Genomic DNA, 21,576 nt, shown 5'->3' with positions numbered 1-21,576 from the left:
TCTTCTTCTTACAGCCCAAATAAGGTAGAATTAAATACTCTTCACAGATCGAAGGGTCTTAAGGTGCTTTACCATAATTGTGAATTTCCTAGCCCTGGGGTCTTGCGTTTGCCCCATGGGAGGGGATAAACTTTACTATAGTTATAGGGAAATCACATTTTTGACTATCATTTGTTTTATTTGTTTTGAAATTCATTCTTTCATTCAAATTTACTGAAATATTTCAAAAATCAGGTGACCGTTAAGGCCCATGGGCCTCTTGTTTAGTTATCGTGTGTTTTGGTTTTATTTTACAGTGTTTAACATTTGATTTTGGACTGTGTTATTTAGTTATCGTGTGTTTTGGTTTTATTTTAGTGTTTTACTTTTGATGTTTAAGATATCAACACCATCCATTGGCACTGGTCCACAAGCTGCCTATGAAGGAGACTGGTACTTTTACTATGAAACAAGTTTTGATGTTTTTGAAAATGAAAGTGCTGTTTTGCACACAGGGCCTGTCTCTATAGGTAAGCCATAACCCTACTTAAGTATTAAAAACCCTGTCCACCAATCAGCCGTCGCTGTCAGCGTACCAATCGGCCTTCGCTGTCAGCGTTCCAATCGGCCGTCGCTGTCAGCGTACCAATCGGCCGTCGCTGTCAGCGTACCAATCGGCCGCCGCTGTCAGCGTACCAATCGGCCATCACTGTCAGCATCAACATTTCTGTTAAACTCTGAATTTGTCATTAAGTACACATACACTATTATAATGGCACCTTGAATATACTTGTATCTATATAACCATCCCATCACACATTTTAGATTCAGAATTTTAACAAAAAGTTACTATTAATTGGCCCATGTTATAGCTTTCTATTTAGCTTGGGGTTGAGTTTATTTCTTTGCAAAGTAATTGGGCTGTCATGAATATGAATAGCAAACTTCAGCTGTTGAAATTTAATATGGCTTCCTCTAGGTCATTTATTAGCTTAAGGGACCTACTGGATCACATTCCTTAATTGGCCTTAGATGTTAATAGGACATTAAACAAAATAAACCAAACCAAACCAAAACCTACTGGATCACATTTGTCTGGCATTGTGAGGTGCCCTTCATTGCATTTTCAAATTCTTCTCAATAACAAAATATCCCAAGGTCATGATATTGGGCCAGTAACATGCTGGGATGAAGGGCGACAAATGGTGCTCAAATCAATGACTTTAATCTAATTTCAAGGTCAAAGAGGTCAAATGTTTTCAAATCTTCAAAGGACTACAAAGTTCGTTCAAATGAATGACCTTGACCCTCATTGGTTGATAAATATTTTTAGGTCACCTGCTCAACATCCAGCCGTTCGGCATCATTTTTTAACGTCACTGCCGTTATAGGCGTGGTGGGAGAATGTTGTTACTGATAGATCTGTTCCGGCTAACTATTCCTCTTTTCTGTCATACAAATGATATACATCCGCAGCCTAATATAGTTCCTATTTTGATAGCAATTATTGACACAATTTAAGTGATGTAAACCGTGTTTACTGCAATTATTTAAAATGAAATGTTAATGTTTGGTGTTCTAGACCATTTTAGAGTATAATTATGAATCTTTTTTCTCGTCAGTATATGCAATTTTGTTGGCATAGGATTACATAGTTCTGTCTCGATACTGCCTTGAAAACGAAAGTAGAAAAATCAGTTTGATCGTCGTAGAAATTTACATGCATTCACAGAGAAACTATCCACATCTGTTCATCCTGAGTTCATATGCAGGAACATTTGATAGCTTAAAACCAATCCTATTTACGTAGTCAAATGCACCCGAGCATTCCACGAGATAACTTTAGCTGTCACGTGACTTTTCACGACTCTAGTCAGCCAAAATAGGGGTTATGTCTACTCGACCGTTTGCAGTTTCATATTCATTTGTAAGTCGCTAGAATATGCAAGAAATATGACCAGGAATTGAGGGCAAGTTGTCACAAACTACATTGCCGTTTTTCGTGAGGATTTTATTAAATACGGTTATTATTTGTTGTTTGAAAAGAATCTAATGATTATGATCCATGACTGATGTACTGGCGGTGTCAAAACTAGATATGTCTCGTCGGACAACGTGACCGCAATTTTCTATCAGAGTTGAAATGTGTTACCTAAGGGGTCATAAAATAGACGTTTGATAGGCCTTATTAATAACTTATATTATAAATAAAATTAAAAAAACTTCGGCTGTGTACATCTTGGATTTTATCTTTAGTTGTAGTTACTTGACAACATGTTCTGTTAATAGACCGATTTGTCGCTCAGTTGATTCTTTTTTCAAAGTTTACATGCAGCTTTACTGATTCAGGAATATATCAATAATCTGCCACAAGCATTAAAGAAATGGGGAAAGAACTATACTCAGCTATTGTAAAGTTGTCAGCTGATATATTTTATACATGTTTTCTTGAATATATATAGAATAGAAATACCAGGGCCAGATGAAGACATTTCATCTGATACAAATGTAACTGTCTGACTATAAAATCCAATTTTAAATTTCTTATAATATGACCTCAGACCCTGACGTTTCTCAGGGCCTTTGGCCCATTGATTTCCTTTAAGCAACTTCTTCTCAATAACCAAGATGCCTAGGAACATGACACTGGGCCTGTAGCATGCTAGGGTGAAGGGCTTCCAAGTTTATTAAAATGAATGACCTTGACTTTTATTCAAGGTCACATGGGTCAAATAGGAAAAAACAAAATTTAACAACATCTTCTCAATAACCAAGAGGTCTAGAGACTTGATATTGGGCCTGTAGCATACTGGGATGAAGGGCTAGCAAGTTTGTTGAAATAAATGACCTTTACCTTCATTCAAGGTCACAGGGGTAGAACATGCTAAAATCTTTAAACAATTTCTTCTCAATAACCAAGAGGCCTAGAGACTTGATATTGGGTCTGTAGCATGTTTGGGTGAAGGCTTACCAAGTTTGTTAAAATGAATTACCTTGATTTTCAAGGTCACTAAGGTCAAATAGCCTAAAATCTTCAAACAACTTCTTCTCAATAACCAAGAGGCCTACGGACTTTATATTAGGCCTATGGCATACTGGGGTAAAGGGCTACCAAGTTGGTCTAAATATATAACCTTTACCTACATTTAAGGTCACAGGGGTCAAATAGGTTTAAATCTTCAAACAACATCTTCTCAATAAGAAAGAGGCCTAGGGACTTGATATTGGGCTTGTAACATGCTGGGTTAAAGCGCTACTAAGTTTGTTCAAATGACCTAGACCTTCATTCAAGGTCACAAAGGTCAACTATAGGCTTAACAATGATTTCTCAATAGCAAAGAGACCTGATATTTGGCCAATTGTATACTGGAATGAAGGACTAGAAATTTTATTGACTACTCTTTTATTTGAATAAAGTGGATATCAGCATAGTATCTTCAGAAATGACCTAAATCGACTTCAATGTTGCTGTAGAGCCAGGTGAGCCCATTTGGCCTCTTGTGTTATAACATATTGAAGTAAAATTGATCAGATTTAAACAAGGAGTAAAGTTACCTGTGGTTAAGGTCAGCCAAAGAGATAAAAAGACACTGGGACATGGATATAGGTACAGTCTGATATCTTTTAGGAGACAAATATTTTTTTATGACATTCTGAAGCCAAGTTGGCTGAAAGTAAACATGGAGTCGAATGAGCAAAGATTGAAATCATAGGGTCAAAGGTCAATGTCAAATTTATATCTTTTAACTGATAAACAATTTGTTATGACATTAGTAAGCAAAGTTGGTCTTAAATAAACAAGTACTCTACTGGCCAAAGTTCAAGGTCACTTGGTCAAAGGTCTTGGGTCATTTTTTTTAACATTTTGCTTTTACATCAAGCTAGAGATCCAAGAGGCCTAGGGCCATAATATTGGAATAGAAGCATGCTGGGATGGAGGGTTATCAAGTGTCTTGAAGTGAACTAATATCAAGGTCAAAAGGGTGTAAATGTTTTGAAATATTTCATGTCTTCTCAAAAACCAAGAAGCCAAGGGTTATGACATAATTCAGTTAGCTTACTCAAAGGAATGACTACAAAATATATTCAAATGAACAAACCTTTATCTACTTTTATGTGTCAAGTTTAAACGAAAAACATCTATCAGTACACTCAAGAACTCAGGTGATCGATAAGGCCCATGGGCCTCTTGTTTTTTTAATATGTGTCGTAAATTCAAAGAAATTTTCCAGATATACTTTTGACAAAATAATGGTATATGTTGTTAATAGACATTGTCATGTAACATTCTGTGTTTGATTTAAGTGTGACGTTTGGGTGACTCTCCTTTGTCACCTTCATCAGACAAAAGGATTTGATATTTTGTCTGATGAAGGTGACTGTGTAGTCATTTAAATGTCACTCGCAAACCTAAACCAGTTGTTACACGGAAGTCTTTTTATGCTTACCAACCTGAAGATCATGTTTCATTACATCTAAACCTTGGACAAGATGTTGCCAGTGGTATATGCAATGCTATTTGTATAAGTTGATGGAATTGTCTTTTGTAGAGAATTCAAGCTGTCTGTACTTCTATAATCACATGTACGGCGAAACCATGGGCAGTCTGACGATTTATTCAGAGGTGAACAACTCCAGGACTGAACTGTGGAGGAGATCTGGCAGCCATGGGGAAACGTGGTATATCATAAGTGTCGACATTCCACCTGGCAACCAAGATGTGAGTTCCTATATATAGTTAGTTATTGGTTTTACCGCCTACATCACTCCACCTATTGCTATTTTCGTCTCACCGACTATAGTCAGTGTTCTGTCGGCCTTAGTTAGTTACTGGTTTACCGCCTACATCACTCAACCTATTGCTAGGTTTCATCTCACCGATTATAGTCAGTGTTCTGTCGGCTATAGTTATACCCCCGCAATAAAGTTAGGGGGGTATGCTGGAATCAGGTTGTCTGTCCGTCCGTCTGTCCTTCCATCTGTCTGTAGACACATATTGTCCGGACAATTCCTCCTAAACCGATGGGCCGATTCCAATGAAACTTCACACAAATATAGAGGACCATGTGTAGATGTGCATGCCACTTTCTTTTTCTCAAAATTATGGTTGCTATGGCAACTGGTCACTGAATTCTCTTTATTGTGAACAACACATATTTCAGACATTCTGAATTTCTGAAATATCGGCAAGCACGGGTTACCTTAGTTAGCCTCTAATTAACAGTTCCAATTCACCATTGACTCATGCAGATTGCAGGGGTATTAGTCAGCCATTCTGGCAACAGTTCTAGTAAGTTACTGGTTTACCGCCTACATCTTTCTACCTATTAATAGTTTTGTCTCACTGACTATAGTCAGTGTTCTGTCGGCCTTAGTTAGTTACTGGTTTACCGCCTACATCACTCCACCTATTAATAGTTTCGTCTCACCGACTATAGTCAGTGTTCTGTCGGCCTAAGTTAGTTACTGGTTTACCGCCTACATCATTCCACCTATTAAAAGGTTCGTCTCACCGACTATAGTCAGTGTTCTGTCGGTCTTATATCACTCAACCTATCACTAGGTTTTAAGTCGGCCTAAGTCAGTTACTGGTTTACAGCCAGCATCACTCAACCTATCGCTAAGTTTAAGTCAGTCTAAGTCAGTTACTGGTTTACAGCCAGCATCACTCAACCTCTCGCTAGCCTTTAAGTCAGCCTAAGTCAGTTACTGGTTTACAGCCAGCATCACTCAACCTCTCGCTAGCCTTTAAGTCGGCCTAAGTCAGTTACTGGTTTACAGCCAGCATCACTCAACCTATCGCTAGGTTTTAAGTCGGCCTAAGTCAGTTACTGGTTTACAGCCAGCATCACTCAACCTATCGCTAGGTTTTAAGTCGGCCTAAGTCAGTTACTGGTTTACAGCCAGCATCACTCAACCTATCGCTAGGTTTTAAGTCGGCCTAAGTCAGTTACTGGTTTACCGCCTACATGACTTATTTCTAGGGCTTATTGACTGACTATAGTCAGTGTTGTGTGAGTTTTTACATCAATTGAATGCATGTGACTGAATTAACTTGGAATAGAATATGCATTAAGAGTTCATCCTCAATTTTGACTTTCCATGGCAACAGATTTGTTTCCCTCAACATATTTTTTTAAACTTGATTAATTCATACCATAGTATAGATCAAAGCTACACATAATAGTCAAAAACAAATCAAGTTATAAGAATGTTTTAGAGATTTTGCTTTTTTGAGAAAATGCTATAGGATGATATTATAGTTGACAATGTATAGGTTTATAATATCGGTGAGAATGATAATGTTACCTAACTGTTAAATAACTACAGGATGCTCAGATTAGTGTCAGAATATGGTTATCATTGGTCAATGGGTCAAAGGTCACACACCAAAAATTATGATGCATAGAAGTGCAATGTGTGCAATTTAGAATATTTGTATGATTATATCATGCTGGAAAATCTAAATAGGATTTTTAGCTCACCTGGTCCGAAGGACCAAGGTGAGCTTATGCCATACCATTGCGTCCGTCGTCCGTCCGTCCGTCTGTCGTCCGTCGTCCGTCGTCCGTCCGTCCGTCAACAATTGACTTCTTCTTCATAACCACTGATCAGAATTTGACGAAATTTTGTCAGAAGCATCCATATGGGGTGTGGACTCAAAATTGTACAAATGGTGGGGCTGACCCCCCAGGGGTCTGAGGGGCGGGGCCAAAAGGGGTCAATTTGGCTATATTAATATAAACGACTTCTTCTCTGAAACCAAGCAAAGGATATCGCTCCTATTTGCCTGGTAGCATCACTATGGGGTGAGGATTCAAAATTGTACAAATGGTGGGGCTGACCCCCTGGGGGCCTGAAGGCGGGGCCAAAATGGGTCAATATACCTATATTTATATTAACGACTTCTTCTCTGAAACCAAGCAATGGATATCACTCATATTTTCCTGGTAGCATCACTATGGGGTGGGAATTCAAAATTGTACAAATGATGGGGCTGACCCCCTGGGGGCCTGAGGGGCGGGGCCAAATGTGGTCAATTGGGCTATATTGATATAAACGACTTCTTCTCTGAAACCGAGCAATGGATATTGCTCATATTTGCCTGGTAGCATCACTATGGAGTGGGGATTCAAAATTGTACAAATGGTGAAGCTGACCCCACGGGGGCCTGAGGTGCGGGGCCAAGAGGGGTCAATTTGGCTAAATTGATATGAACAACTTCTCCTCTGAAATCAAGCAATAGATATTGCTCATATTTGACTGTGAGCATCTCTTTGGGGCCGGGATTCCAAATTGTACAAATGGTGGGGCCGACCTACCTGGGGCCTGAGGGGCGGGGCCAAAAGGGGTCAATTTGGCTAAATTGATATAAACAACTTCTTCTCTGAAACTAAGCTATGGATATCGCTCATATTTGCCTGGTACAACCCCCGCGGTAGGGATTCAAAACTGTATATTAAATGACAGAGCTGACCCCCGGGGAGCTAAGAGGCGGGGCCAAAAGGGGTCATTTTGGCAGAATTGATATAAACAACTTCTTCTCTGAAACTAAGCAATGGATATCACTCACATTTGTATGGTAGCATGGTCATGGGGTGGGGATTCAAAATTGTACAAATTTTGGGGTTGACCCCCCCAGGGGACTTAGGGGTGGGGCCAAAAAGGGTCAATTTGGCTAAATTGATATGAATAACTTCTTCTATGAAACAGCTTATATTTGACTGGTAGCATCCTTTTTGGTAGGGATTCAAAATTTTATAACGGAAGGAACTGACCCCGGGGTGCAGAGGGTGGGGTCAAAAGGGGTCAATTGGTTTAAACAACTTCTTTTCTGAAACTAAGCAATGGATATCGCTCATATTTGTGTGGTAGCATCCGGGGTTGCGCCAAAAGTCAATTTCATTTCATGGATTAATGCATTTTTTGGCATAAAAACCTCACGTACCCATATAAAATTCCTATGATATATTGACATAGCAATACCAGTGACAAATATACTTAGTCATCATTCTTGTTTTATATCTCATGAAATCCAGGTGAGCGATACAGGCCCTCTGGGCCTCTTGTTTTTATGAATAATATCAAAATGTTTGGAACACGATTTTTACGATAAGGGAGTACATATCATTTTAAATTAATAACATATCCTAACAACTTTTCAACAGATTTGGTTAATATAGAATATGAATGTAGAGAGGGTCATTTTATATCTTTCAGGTGCTTTCTAGTTTAGGAACTAACACAATATCTAAATGAAAATACCTAAGAGTTCAGTTGTTTGCTGAATTTTGATATGAAAATTGAAATGACATTCAAATCCTTAATTTTAAATTCTTTAAAAAAACATGTTGCTCACTGAGAGGACATCCTACCAGTAGTTAGCTTTGTGATTTGATGTCACTTTGTTTGTTTTCCACAGATCGTCATGGAAGCTTTGGATGGAGAAGACTATAGAAGTGATATAGCCATTGACTCTGTTGTACTTATAGATGGAGAGTGTCCACGAGGTACGGATTGGTTAATGTAGATGTAATGGGATGGAGTAATGAAAAATACCCTGCTTATGCTGGGCCTCAAATTAGCAACTTCAGTAGCTCTCCGAGTTGATTTCCTACTTCTAGGCTAAAGGGAAATTCCAACAAGCCGGAGCTTGTAAGATGGCCTGTAGGGCTCTCTACTTTTTATCCTACTCCCTCCTTCACAAAGTTTTTGCCCGTGAAGACAACAACAGTCTTTACACATGGAGTGGTCAATGGTGCGAGTCTGTAATAGGAAGGAGAAAGAAATATATATTGTGCCTGCATGCACTGGAGTTAATCTAGACCTATTCAAGTATTTCTCAAATGCTATTGAATAAAAAGATACCACACACACACTGTATTCCCTGCAAAACAAAAACAAAACAAACAAAAAATCCCCAAACTGAGAACATTTCAATAAACAATTTCAGATCATGTTTTTGTGAAAATTTTATCATCTCAATGGGATTGCATAAAAAAAATCATATTCATCTTGGACTATTTAATGCTCTCCTAGTCCTGGCTGTTGTATCAATTTAGAGGCATGTGCTCTCTGCACTGACCGTTCTAATTGAAAATTAGCCCATATGAAAATGAGTTGTATTTCAAATTCAAGGATTGATTCTTGATAACTCTGGAAGATATAAACCCAAAATATCTTGTTTTCCAGAACCTGTAAAGAACAAGACTAGCCAAGACATCCAGGAATATCGTCTTGTTGGTGGTGACACCACGAGTTTTGGCAGATTAGAAATAGCAACAAACAATTATTCCTTCCAGGCAATTTGTATCTCGGGCTGGACAGACGCTAACTCCGAAGTGATGTGTCGTCAACTTGGATTTGGGTGAGAAATATATCACCTTAAAATGGCCACTTGGCCTGAAAACATTTATAAAACACAACTACCTTTATGATTATACCCCCCGTAGTGAAGTTAGGGGCGGTATACTGGAATCTGCCCGTCCGTCTGTCTGTCCATCCGTCGTCCCATAATCTTGTCCGGACAATTCCTATTAAAGTACTATCTGCATCCTGACTTTATTTTTGCGATAATGCACTTTTCCAAATGGCCCGCCGACTTCTGATTGGTTGAGGCTTGTCCGGACAAGTACTACTAAGTACAAAACGGATTTTAACCATACTGCATGAAGTCAGGCTCAATTAAAATAAACACAAGTCAATTAACAATGTTATCAGAAGTGTTAAATATTTGTTACCGAACCGATGTACAATTGCAGTATTGGATGGTGTATATCATGTATATTTATAAATTGGAGCTGGTTTTGGATCGATTGGTGTCTTAATATTGTCATTCATAAAATGTTATAACTGACTAGATTAGATATGATTACACTCACCAATAGCCAACTCAAATATAGACGCCCACGGGGGTATTAGTTATCCCTTGGGATACACCTCTAGTTTTACCTTTTTAGGTCACCTGAGACGAAGTTTCAGTTGACCTATTGTGATAGCCTTTTGTGTGGTCAAATATGCTAAAATCTTTAAATGACTTTTTCTTGATAACCAAAAAGCCCAATAAACCAATATTAAGTCTCTTGCATGCTGTGATGAAGGGCTACCAAGTTTGCCCAAATGGATGACTTTGACCTTCATGCAAGGTCACAGGGGCCAAATATGCTAAAATATAAACTCAGGTGAATGTTAAGGCCCATGGGCCTCTTGTTTGAATAATAATAAAAACTTCACAGTGTCTGGTACAGATATAGAAAAATAATGAAACTTGAAACAAAATAAAGGCCTTCTGGGGTAGAAAAATTATTTATAAAGCATCTGAATATTTGAGATGGAATCGCTTATGCTTTACAAATTGGAGTGTTTCCAGTTTCTTTATTTTTAAACCAACCATGGTGGGCTATTCAAATCACCTGCTTCTGTGGTCCCTCCATCCCTCCATCCCTCCGCAAACAATTCTTGTTATCGATATTTCTCTGAAAGAACTGAAAGGAAGCGTTCTCAAATTCCATATGTAAGTTCCCCTTGGTGCCTAATTGTGCATATTGCATTTAAGGACAGATTGGAAAACAACATGGCCAACAGGTGGCAATCTTGGATTTCGACAATTGAAGTTTGTATCGCAATATCTCATAAAGAACAAAAGGGATCTTTCTCATATTTTATGTGCATGTTTTCTTTGGTCCCTAGTTAAGCATATTAAATTTTGGGACTGATCGAAAAACAACATGGCGACAGGTGGCCATCTTAGATTTTGACAATTGAAGTTTGTTATCACTATTTCTCTGGAAAATTTTGAAGGGATCTGTCTCATATTTCATATGTAGGTTCCCCTTGGTCCGTAGTTGTCTGTATTGGATTTTGGAACCGATCAGAAAACAACATGGTCAACAGGTGGCCATCTTGGAATTTGACAATTGCAGGTTGCTCCTGCTACATGTATATCATGTAATATAAAGTTATTAAATGTTTTGAAAGAAGAGTGATAGAAGTGAGAAGAAGAGAAAAGATCAGTCTTTCATTTGACTGATATGGATCATTCAATGGTCTGGGATTTCTTATTACAAACATATATACATGTATGAAACGCATGCCTCATGTCACAAACTCACTATGTGACTATCACTACAGAACAGTTATTTGTTATGACACCACAACCTGCAAGTTTTGTGTAACTGATGAATGTAGATTATCATTATATACACTAAATTTAGCTTTTTAGCTCACCTGGCCCGAAGGGCCGGTGAGCTTATGCCATGGTGCAGCGTCCGTCGTCCGGCGTCCGGCGTCCGTCAACTTTTTCTTTAAATCGCTACTAGTCATAAAGTATTGAATGGATTTTCACCAAATTTGGTCAGGAACATCGATCCTTGGGGGAAGGGGAACAGAGTTTGTATACAGTTTTACTCTGAACCCCCAGGGGCCTGAGGGGCGGGGCCAAATAGGGGAAATAGGGTTAATCCTTTAAATCGCTACTTGTCATAAAGTTATGAATGAATTTGAACCAAATTTGGTCAGGAACATCCTTGGCAGAAGGTGAACAGAGTTTGTATAAATTTTTACTCTGAACCCCCAGGGGCCTGAGGGGCGGGGCCAAATAGGGGAAATATGGTTACTCCTTTAAATCGCTACTAGTCATAAAGTTATGAATGAATTTGAACCAAATTTGGTCAGTAACATCCTTGGCAGAAAGGGAACAGAGTTTGTATAAATTTTTACTCTGAACCCCCAGGGGCCTGAGGGGCGGGGCCAAATAGGGGAAATAGGGTTACTCCTTTAAATCGCTACTAGTCATAAAGTTATGAATGAATTTGAACCAAATTTGGCCAGGAACATCCTTGGCAGAAGGGGAACAGAGTTTGTATAAATTTTTACTCTGAACCCCTAGGGACCTGAGGGGCGGGGCCAAATAGGGGAAATAGGGTTACTCCTTTAAATCGCTACTCATGAAGTTATGAATGAATTTGAACCAAATTTGGTCAGGAACATCCTTGGCAGAAGGTGAACAGAGTTTGTATAAATTTTTACTCTTAACCCCTAGGGACCTGAGGGGCGGGGCCAAATAGGGAAATAGGGGTTTATCCTTTAAATCGCTACTAGTCATAAAGTTATGAATGAATTTGAACCAAATTTGGTCAGGAACATCCTTGGCAGAAGGGGAACAGAGTTTGTATAAATTTTTACTCTGAACCCCTAGGGACCTGAGAGGCGGGGCCAAATAGGGGAAATAGGGTTACTCCTTTAAATCGCTACTAGTCATAAAGTTATTAATGAATTTGAACCAAATTTGGTCAGGAACATTCTTGGCAGAAGGTGAACAGAGTTTGTATAAATTTTTACTCTGAACCCCAAGGGGCCTGAGGGGCGGGGCCAAATAGGGGAAATAGGGTTACTCCTTTAAATCGCTACTAGTCATAAAGCTATGAATGAATTTGAACCAAATTCGGTCAGTAACATCCTTGGCAGAAGGGGAACAGAGTTTGTATAAATTTTTACACTGAACCCCCAGGGGCCTGAGGGGCGGGGCCAAATAGGGGAAATAGGGTTACTCCTTTAAATCGCTACTAGTCATAAAGTTATGAATGAATTTGAACCAAATTTGGTCAGGAACATCCTTGGCAGAAGGGGAACAGAGTTTGCATAAATTTTTACTCTGAACCCCTAGGGACCTGAGGGGCGGGGCCAAATAGGGGAAATAGGGTTACTCCTTTAAATCGCTACTAGTCATAAAGTTATGAATGAATTTGAACCAAATTTGGTCAGGAACATCCTTGGTAGAAGGGGAACATAGTTTGTATAAATTTTTACTCTTAACCCCTAGGGACCTGAGGGGCGGGGCCAAATAGGGAAATAGGGGTTTATCCTTTAAATCGCTATTATTCATAAAGTTATTTATGGATTTGAACCAAATTTGGTCTGGAATATTCTTAGGGGAAGGGGGAAAGAGAGTTTATATAAATATTGACTCTGACCACCAAGGGGCCTGAAGGGAGGGGCCAAATAGGGGAAATAGAGATTTGAGTTTTAAATGGATTTGAACCCAATTTGGTCAGAAACATCCGTGGTGATGGGGGAACAGATTTTGCATAAAAGGTTACTGTGACCCTCAATCCCATAACTATGTATAGTAACGCTGGGCATTAAGGGATAAACACAATTCTTATGTAAACATAGGCCAAAGGGTTTTCCCCACCCTAAGGGACTTAGTTTCTTTAAACACCATTATGTTGTAAAAAATAATCCATATGGTCTTTCAGAGAGTACATTTTTGTATAATGTATTAACAAATTGAACATGAACATTATTTTGACATTTGGTCAAATCCAACCAGGTGAGCGATACAGGCCCCATGGGCCTCTTGTTTATTGTTACTAAGACCATGTAGCTATTGGTAGATTATTAGCTGTAGTTTAAGCATACAATATATGTATGTACTACATTCAAATTGATATGTTAGGTATTTTTTGGTTTAATGATAATTTTTTTCATATTTGATTGCAGCCCCCATGGCATAAATGCACGTACTTACACATTCGGAGAGTACGGAAGAATTAGATCTACGCTAAATGAAATGGTGATCAACTCATTTTCCTGCAATGGCACAGAGAAGATGCTTTCAGAGTGTAACATCACAAATTCTGTTTGCTCCGCTTCCAACCAAGTTGCCATAGCATGTTCAAACACTGGTAATATTTGTTCACTTCATTACATAAGGATAGATTTAATTTAATCTAGCAAATTAGTTAAATTAGATAACTGGGATTAGATAACCTGCAATTCACAATCAGTTTATTAGTAGAAAGCACATTCAGGAAGATGGATGGATTGTTGATAGATGGCGGTAGAATAATGTATCCTTTTCTGGTTCAAATGACATTTGATTTACTCTGATTTAAACTATTATTAATGAATTAGCACCAAATTGCTTATAAAACTTGATATCTGATGATGAATAACATCAATGTGAGCTAGCAACAGAGACTAAGATCACATAATCAGACATCATTATGCTATGTGTCATGCAGTTCATTTTAAATCAATCATATAATATGCATGTTAACTTAAACAATTTCTGTGACAGCTTGTTTCGCTGGTGAGAAAGCATGCATCTCCCCAATGACTTCAATAATACCTGATGATGCCACCTGTATCATGGAAGAGAAATGGTGTGATGGTGTTATAGACTGTCCCAATGTTGAGGATGAGAACTACTGTGGTAATTATTTTTGTTATTTCCCCTGATCTACAGTGGATATTATGTTGTTATCTCCCCTAATCTACTATGTTTATTATTTTGTTATCTCTCCTGATCTATTATGGTAATTATGTTGTTATCTCCCCTAATCTACTATGTTTATTATTTTGTTATCTCCCCTGATCTATTATGGTAATTATGTTGTTATCTCCCCTGATCTATTGTGGATATTATGTTATCTCCCCTGATATACAGTGGTAATGTTGTTATCTCCCCTGATCTACAGTGGTAATTATGTTATCCCCCTGATCTACTGTGGATATTATGTTTGTTATCTCCCCTGATCTACTGTGGTAATTATGATGTTATCTCCCCTGATCTACTGTGGTTATTATCTTGTTATCTCCCCTGATCTGCTGTGGCAATTATGTTGTTATCTCCCCTGGTCTACAGTGGTAATTATGTTGTTATCTCCCTTGATCTACTGTGGTAATTATGTTGTTATCTCCCCTGATCTACTGTGGTAGTTATGTTGTTATCTCCCCTGATCTACACTGGTAATTATGATGTTACCCCCCTGATCTACTGTGGTTATTATGTTGTTATCTCCCCTCATCTACTGTGGTAGTTATGTTGTTATCTCCCCTCATCTACTGTGGTAGTTATGTTGTTATCTCCCCTCATCTACTGTGGTAGTTATGTTGTTATCTCCCCTGATCTACTGTGGTAGTAATGTTGTTATCTCCCCTGATCTACTGTGGTTATTATGTTTGTTATATTTCCTGATTTGCTGTGGTTATTTTGTTATTATCTCCCCTGATCTACTGTGGCAATTATGTTATCTCCCCTGATCAGCTGTGGTAATTATGTTGTTATCTCCCCTGATCTACTGTGGTAATTATGTTGTTATCTTCCCTGATCTAGTGTGGCAATTATGTTGTTATCTCCCCTGATCTACTGTGGTAATTATGTTGTTATCTCCCCTGATCTACTGTGGTAATTATGTTGTTATCTCCCCTGATCTAGTGTGGCAATTATGTTGTTATCTCCCCTGATCTACTGTGGTAATTATGTTGTTATCTCCCCTGATCTACTGTGGTAATTATGTTATCTCCCCTGATCTAGTGTGGCAATTATGTTATCTCCCCTGATCTACAGTGGCAATTATGTTATCTCCCCTGATCTACTGTGGTTATTATGTTGTTATCTCCCCTGATCTACAGTGGCAATTATGTTATCTCCCCTGATCTACAGTGGTAATTATGTTATTTCCTTTGATCTACTGTGGTAATTGTTTGTTATTTCCCCTAATTTACTATGGTAATTATGGTGTTATTTCCCCTGATCTACTGTGGTTATTATGTTTGTTATTTCCCAAGATTTACTAATAATGGCGATAATGTTGTGTTCTCCTCTGATTTACTATGGTAAGTGTGTTGTTATCTGCACTTGTTACTGTTTTGTAATTATGCTGTTATTTTCCAATACAATTTTGTTGTAACCTTGCTTATTTATAGTATGCGTGAAATGTTTTCTCACTTTGTAGGTCATCTGAGACAAAGTCACAGTCTCAGGTAACCTTAATAAATGGCCTTTTGTCCATCGTCATGTGTCATCTGTTGTCCATCATGTGTTTGTAAACAATATGTATTTTTGACTTCCTTTTAGAAATACGCTGAAGAAATTTCATTGCAATTTTGCTGAAACCTTCAATAATCAAAGGGGCCTGAGGGACGGGCCAAAAGGGGTCAAATTGACTGAAATCTCAAAAAAAAAATCTTTTAAAGAAGCAAATAAGGCAGAAAAAATTTAATATTCTTCGTAGATGGAAGGGTCTAAAGGTGATTTACCAAAATTGTGAATATCATTTCCCTTGGTGCTCATATTTCCCTCTTGAGAAGTGGAAAAGTTTACTATAGTTTTTATAGAGAAATAACATTTTTGAGCATGATTTGTTAAATTGCTACTGGTACTAATACAAACTTGGTTAGAATTACAATTGTATCATTATGGGATGGAAGTTTAATGGTATGTATATGTTGGTTGTGACTGACTCCCAGGGGCTGATGGGCAGAACTGTTCAGGCCCATGAGCCTCTTATTTTACATTTGATTTTATACATTTATATTTACAAATATGATATAACACCCAACAACAATTTAAATCTGCAAAGGCTTTGTTGAGAATGAAAATGACTCAAATAATTGGTTTGACTATGAAGAGAATTTAATGCATTAAAAATGTACCACATATCACAATACATGGGAATCTGTTTCTACCAGAGAATACAAACATGTTGAGGACTGTTTCTACCAGACAATACAAACATCTCGAGGACTCTGTTTCTGCGTTTGTTTCTGCCAAACGCTACAAAAATGTCAAGAATTCTTCCTCTTCAAGACAATGCCAAACAAATAATAAATATTTATGACTCTATATACCTGTTTGTTAATTGTAGCCAACTGCAGCAGTGACCAGTATGAGTGTGACCACCATAGGTGTGTACCTTTATCTCAGCGCTGTGATGGTACCAACGATTGCGGAGATTGGTCCGATGAACACTTTTGCAGTCAGTAGATTGTTCATTTTTCTTTTCATACTGATTCATTCACAAACTTTTTAAAATAAATGCTATATTGAAATTTACAACAGTGGACTCTGTCTAAACCAGACACCCTTTGGGACCACATAATAAAGTCGGTTTATAGAGAGTTCCAGATTGTAGAGATTCTGCTTCTATATCATTGTTGAATGCAAAAAAAATAAATAAAAGATATATTATAAAGAAGTGTATAGGGATAATAGATATGAAATTATGGGATATGGTGTAGGTTATTGTGTGATGCTTTGTCAAAAACAACTTTGGTAGAAACTTAAAGGATAGAAAGCACCAAGTATAAATATTCATATGTGTATAAGTATTCATGCCTACACTTGTATTTAAACTAAATAATAGATATATATCATGTTTTGTTTTTTATGAGATAGACAAATTTTAAATAGATGTAGACACAATAATATACATTCTGTGTCATTAAATATCTATTGTTTTCTATCTCAGTCCGGGTTAATGAGGATTACACAGTAGAGGCTAATCACCATGGAGATTGGAGCAACATTTGCTCACCTGGTAACGACGAAATCCTGGCAGGATATCTATGTGCCCTGGCCACTGCAGGGTAAGTTTAGTTCCTGTTAACTGTTCTTTTGTAAACATAATCGTATCAAAGGTCAGATGGGGTTGTTGTAATTAAACATAATCGTATCAAAGGTCAGATGGGGTTGTTGTTATTGCCTTTGTCTATGTGGCAGTTCCCTTGTTTCCATTTTCTCAAAATATCTTGAGCCAATTCCTCTCTTATCTATTATACCCCCTATAATCTTCGAAGTTTTAGTTCATTTCTTCTTCCCAGAAAGGAGGGTGTGGGTGGTATTAGTTAGCCATCTTGGAATTGCTATACAGGTCTGTAGGTACCTCAAAGTTCAAGGTCTCTGTTACTATCAATTGAAAATTAGATCCAAACAATATAAAGACTCCTTTAAGCTGATTCCTTCAAATGTTACTTTTCCCAGAAAGTATTCTCATGAGATTGATTTACATGCCTGTTGGTGAAGATACTATAAAAGAATATTGCTGCACGTTGTTAGTAGTTTTATCTATCTACGTTCTTACATATAATTACTGTTCTTGATTATTTTGCCAGATACTGTTTTAAATCATGATAATTGATGATGATGGGGTATTCAAATTGCTCTTCATCCCTGGTCCAATATTTGTCCATCCGTCTGTAAACAATAATTGTTATTGCTATTTGTTGAGAAATACTGGAAGCAGTTTTCTCCAACTTCATTATGTGTTGGCTTCCCTTGGTCCCAAGTTGTGTCCATTTGGTTTTGAGTCTGATCAAAAACCAAAATGGCCAACCATCAAATATCTTTAATTTAGACATTTGAAAATAAGTGTTATCACTATTTCTTGAAAAGTACAGGGAGGATTTGTCACAAGCTTCATGTGTAGGTTGATTCTTCCTTAGTTGTGTCCGGTGTCCGGTCTGATCCAGAAACTAAATGAAATAATTGAAGTAGAGAAAAGATCTGTCTTATTTGATATTGATTGTGAATTAGGAATATATTTATTGATTTATGTTGACAGGTCATTTCTATCGTTCCCAACTTCTACAATTAGCAGTAACAGCACAGTAACTGTTACTTACAAGACGGACAATCAGGGTGTCATCCGTAGTCACAGCATACAACCTACCTCAGGGTAAGCTCCTCGTCTGACCACTGTACAATAATAAAAATCACTGTACAGTAATATTATATTATAATCATATGTCTCATACAACCTATGACCGGGTAAGCTCCTCGTCTAATCACTGTACAATAATACATTATAATTATATGTCTCATACAACCTACAACAAGGTACGCTCCTCGTCTAATCACTGTACAATAATACATTATAATCATATGTCTTATACAACCTACAACAAGGTAAGCTCCTCGTCTAATCACTGTACAACCTACAACAAGGTAAGCTCCTCGTCTAATCACTGTACGATAATCCATTATAATCATATGTCTTATACAACCTACAACAAGGTAAGCTCCTCGTCTAATCACTGTACAACCTACAACAAGGTAAGCTCCTCGTCTAATCACTGTACGATAATCCATTATAATCATATGTCTTATACAACCTACAACAAGGTAAGCTCCTCGTCTAATCACTGTACGATAATCCATTATAATCATATGTCTTATACAACCTACAACAAGGTAAGCTCCTCGTCTAATCACTGTACGATAATCCATTATAATCATATGTCTTATACAACCTACAACAAGGTAAGCTCCTCGTCTAATCACTGTACGATAATCCATTATAATCATATGTCTCATACAACCTACAACAAGGTAATTAGCTCCTCGTTTGATCACTGTACAATTATACATTATAATCATTATCCGTTAAGCAATTGACATATCAAAAATTGAATTATTTGATGACTTTAAATGAATACCGTATCTAAGTAACATGTATTTGAATGATGTGGGAATACAAAAAATCATGACTCTCAGGTGGGAAGGTCAAAAGTATAAATTGACCATGGCTGTCATTTGAGAATGTCAATTTTTTTCCTTCTTTTTTATCCCCGCCCAACGAAGTTGCTCAAGTTTGATTATAGGCATATTCCGCACATATTTAATGAGGCTGCTGATTGGCTGATTGCTTTCTGCATGATATCTTTTGAGGGAATGATCAAATTTTGATGAAACTTGCTTGGTAGACTTATTACCTAAATACCTCGCTCAAGTTTGATTATCGGCATATGCCACACATATTTAATGAGGCTGCTGTAATCTGATTAGCTGATAGCTTTCCGCACCATATCTTTTAAAGGAATGATTAGAGTTTGATGAAAAATCGCTTGGTAGACTTGTTACTAATTATGTTGATGACTGAACACAAATACATGTAATGATTCTAAATGTTTTGTCATGTGTTTTATGCATGTTGCCCACTTTAATTTCATGTAATACAATATTGCATGGGCAGGGGATCTTGATGACTATGTCCTTGTTTTTTCAGTGCCTGTGTTGTATTGAAACTTGAGTGTCAACCACAAGGTAAACATTTTATATGAGTGTGTTATTAATCTTCAGAGTTTTAGTAACTTTATAGATAAGCAAAATGTACAAGCATTAGTAGAGGGTGTATTAGAAATCATCAAATATATGTATTTATTACATTTTACCAGTGAAATATCAAAAAATAATCTTTCCATAAAAGCGTAGTAATCTGGGTTAATTTGATGGGACTTTTATCAAATAATTATATTTTGAGAATATAATGGCAACTTACAGATTACATATCGAAGTCAAACAATTGATTGAATTTTTTTTTTTATCAGTTTTTATATTTTTATAGATTTTTTGCACGTTGGACTATGATTTGTCACGTAGGATTGTCTAGACATGAAAGCTGTATATACAAACATCAAAATAGATCTAGTTAGCATACAGGGAAGGTTTTTCATCGAAAAAAATATATAATTAACAGAATATGTACAACAGTGTTTTCAGTAATACCAAATGTATTTCACTCATGTGGATATTATTTAATTTAAATATATATTTGGTGTTACTGAAAACACTGTTACATATACTCTATGGATTTTGTAGCAAGACAGTGATTGGAAATATATTCCATCTTGGATTTTGGTAGTTAGGGTTTATTATCACTATTTCTTAAAAAGTAAAGGAGTGATATTTCTTAAACTTCACAATATAGATTCCCCTTGGTCCCTAGTTTGTTGTGTCCATTAGATTCCGATTTTAAATGGGAAAACAAAATGGCCCATAAATAGCCGTCATAGCTTTTGAGAATTGAAGTTTGAAGTCTGGGTGGAGTTCAAAACCCAAGTGGGGCAATTACCTTGTACTGACTATAGGTCAGTTGTATTCTCCGGGAACTCCGGCTTTCCTCCACCTCCAAAACCAGACACATCCTTAAATGACCCTAGCTGTTAATAGGACGTTAAACATAAACAAACAAATAAATGGTCCCTAGTTGTGCCCACTTAGTTTGTTATCAGATCAGAAAAACCAAATGGCTGATAGGCAGCCATCTTATTTTTAATTATTTAAGTTTAATGTCTCTATTTCTCAGAAAGTTTTTCTTAGATCTTTTTTTAGATATCATATGAAGGTTTCCCTTGTCAGATTATTTAGAGGAAAACAGGAAAGAAGAGAAAAGTAGAGCAAAGATCAATCTTCTATGTAGAACCAATAAAGAACATTTAATGGTCGATGCCAAGATCCCTCTAAGATATATCTTGTTTAAACAAGACTGATCAGTCCAGATATAAAGTGATAATCGGTCAGTATCTAAAAATATTTTAAATACATGTATGTATGTACGCTTTCATTACATAGTTCATAGTTCTTTATTTAGCCTTGAGCTTTTCAGCTCATCTGCAAAAAACACAAAAAGTTATAAATTTAATCGTCATAGCATTCAATACTTTGCTCTCAGAAAAACAGTGCTGTTATATCTTCCGTATTTATACATATAGGATATTGAATGGTTTCCTGTTTAATATAACATATAAATATGTAATTCTCGAGTAGGACAGAATATTGACGAGTGACAAATATTGAAATATTCTGTCATACAAGTGAAATATATGTTATACTCAACAGGAAACTATTCAATTTTCTTTTTATTGCATTTTATATGCTTTAAAACAAAATTAAAAACATTGAAAAATTAATGATGTAAAAATATGCAGCAATCAGTAACATAATTCATGAGGTCATCTCTTTGTGACATTACTCCACGTCAACTTGACGGCGCCATTTTGAAAGGACTGATCAACGGAATTTAAGCGTGTTCT

At 37.0% G+C, this 21,576-nt stretch overlaps 1 protein-coding gene across 1 annotated transcript in view; it reads left to right on the top strand.

The window, feature by feature from the left end:
- LOC117316289 (MAM and LDL-receptor class A domain-containing protein 1-like) overlaps positions 1-21,576 on the top strand; it is a gene marked incomplete in the record, with an annotated part of 107,863 nt that overhangs the window by 61,889 nt on the left and 24,398 nt on the right. The window contains 10 exon segments of the mRNA XM_033870827.1: positions 380-509; positions 4,530-4,699; positions 8,402-8,489; positions 9,172-9,346; positions 13,480-13,664; positions 14,060-14,194; positions 16,632-16,742; positions 17,235-17,352; positions 18,327-18,440; positions 19,770-19,807. Of these exon segments, the coding sequence (XP_033726718.1) occupies positions 380-509; positions 4,530-4,699; positions 8,402-8,489; positions 9,172-9,346; positions 13,480-13,664; positions 14,060-14,194; positions 16,632-16,742; positions 17,235-17,352; positions 18,327-18,440; positions 19,770-19,807 (1,264 nt within the window).

The sequence above is a fragment of the Pecten maximus genome, chromosome 18, assembly GCF_902652985.1.
Source record: "Pecten maximus chromosome 18, xPecMax1.1, whole genome shotgun sequence".
NCBI lineage: Eukaryota > Metazoa > Mollusca > Bivalvia > Pectinida > Pectinidae > Pecten > Pecten maximus.
Note: the sequence above shows the minus strand (reverse complement) of the source record. Positions and strands in the feature narration are given on the sequence as shown.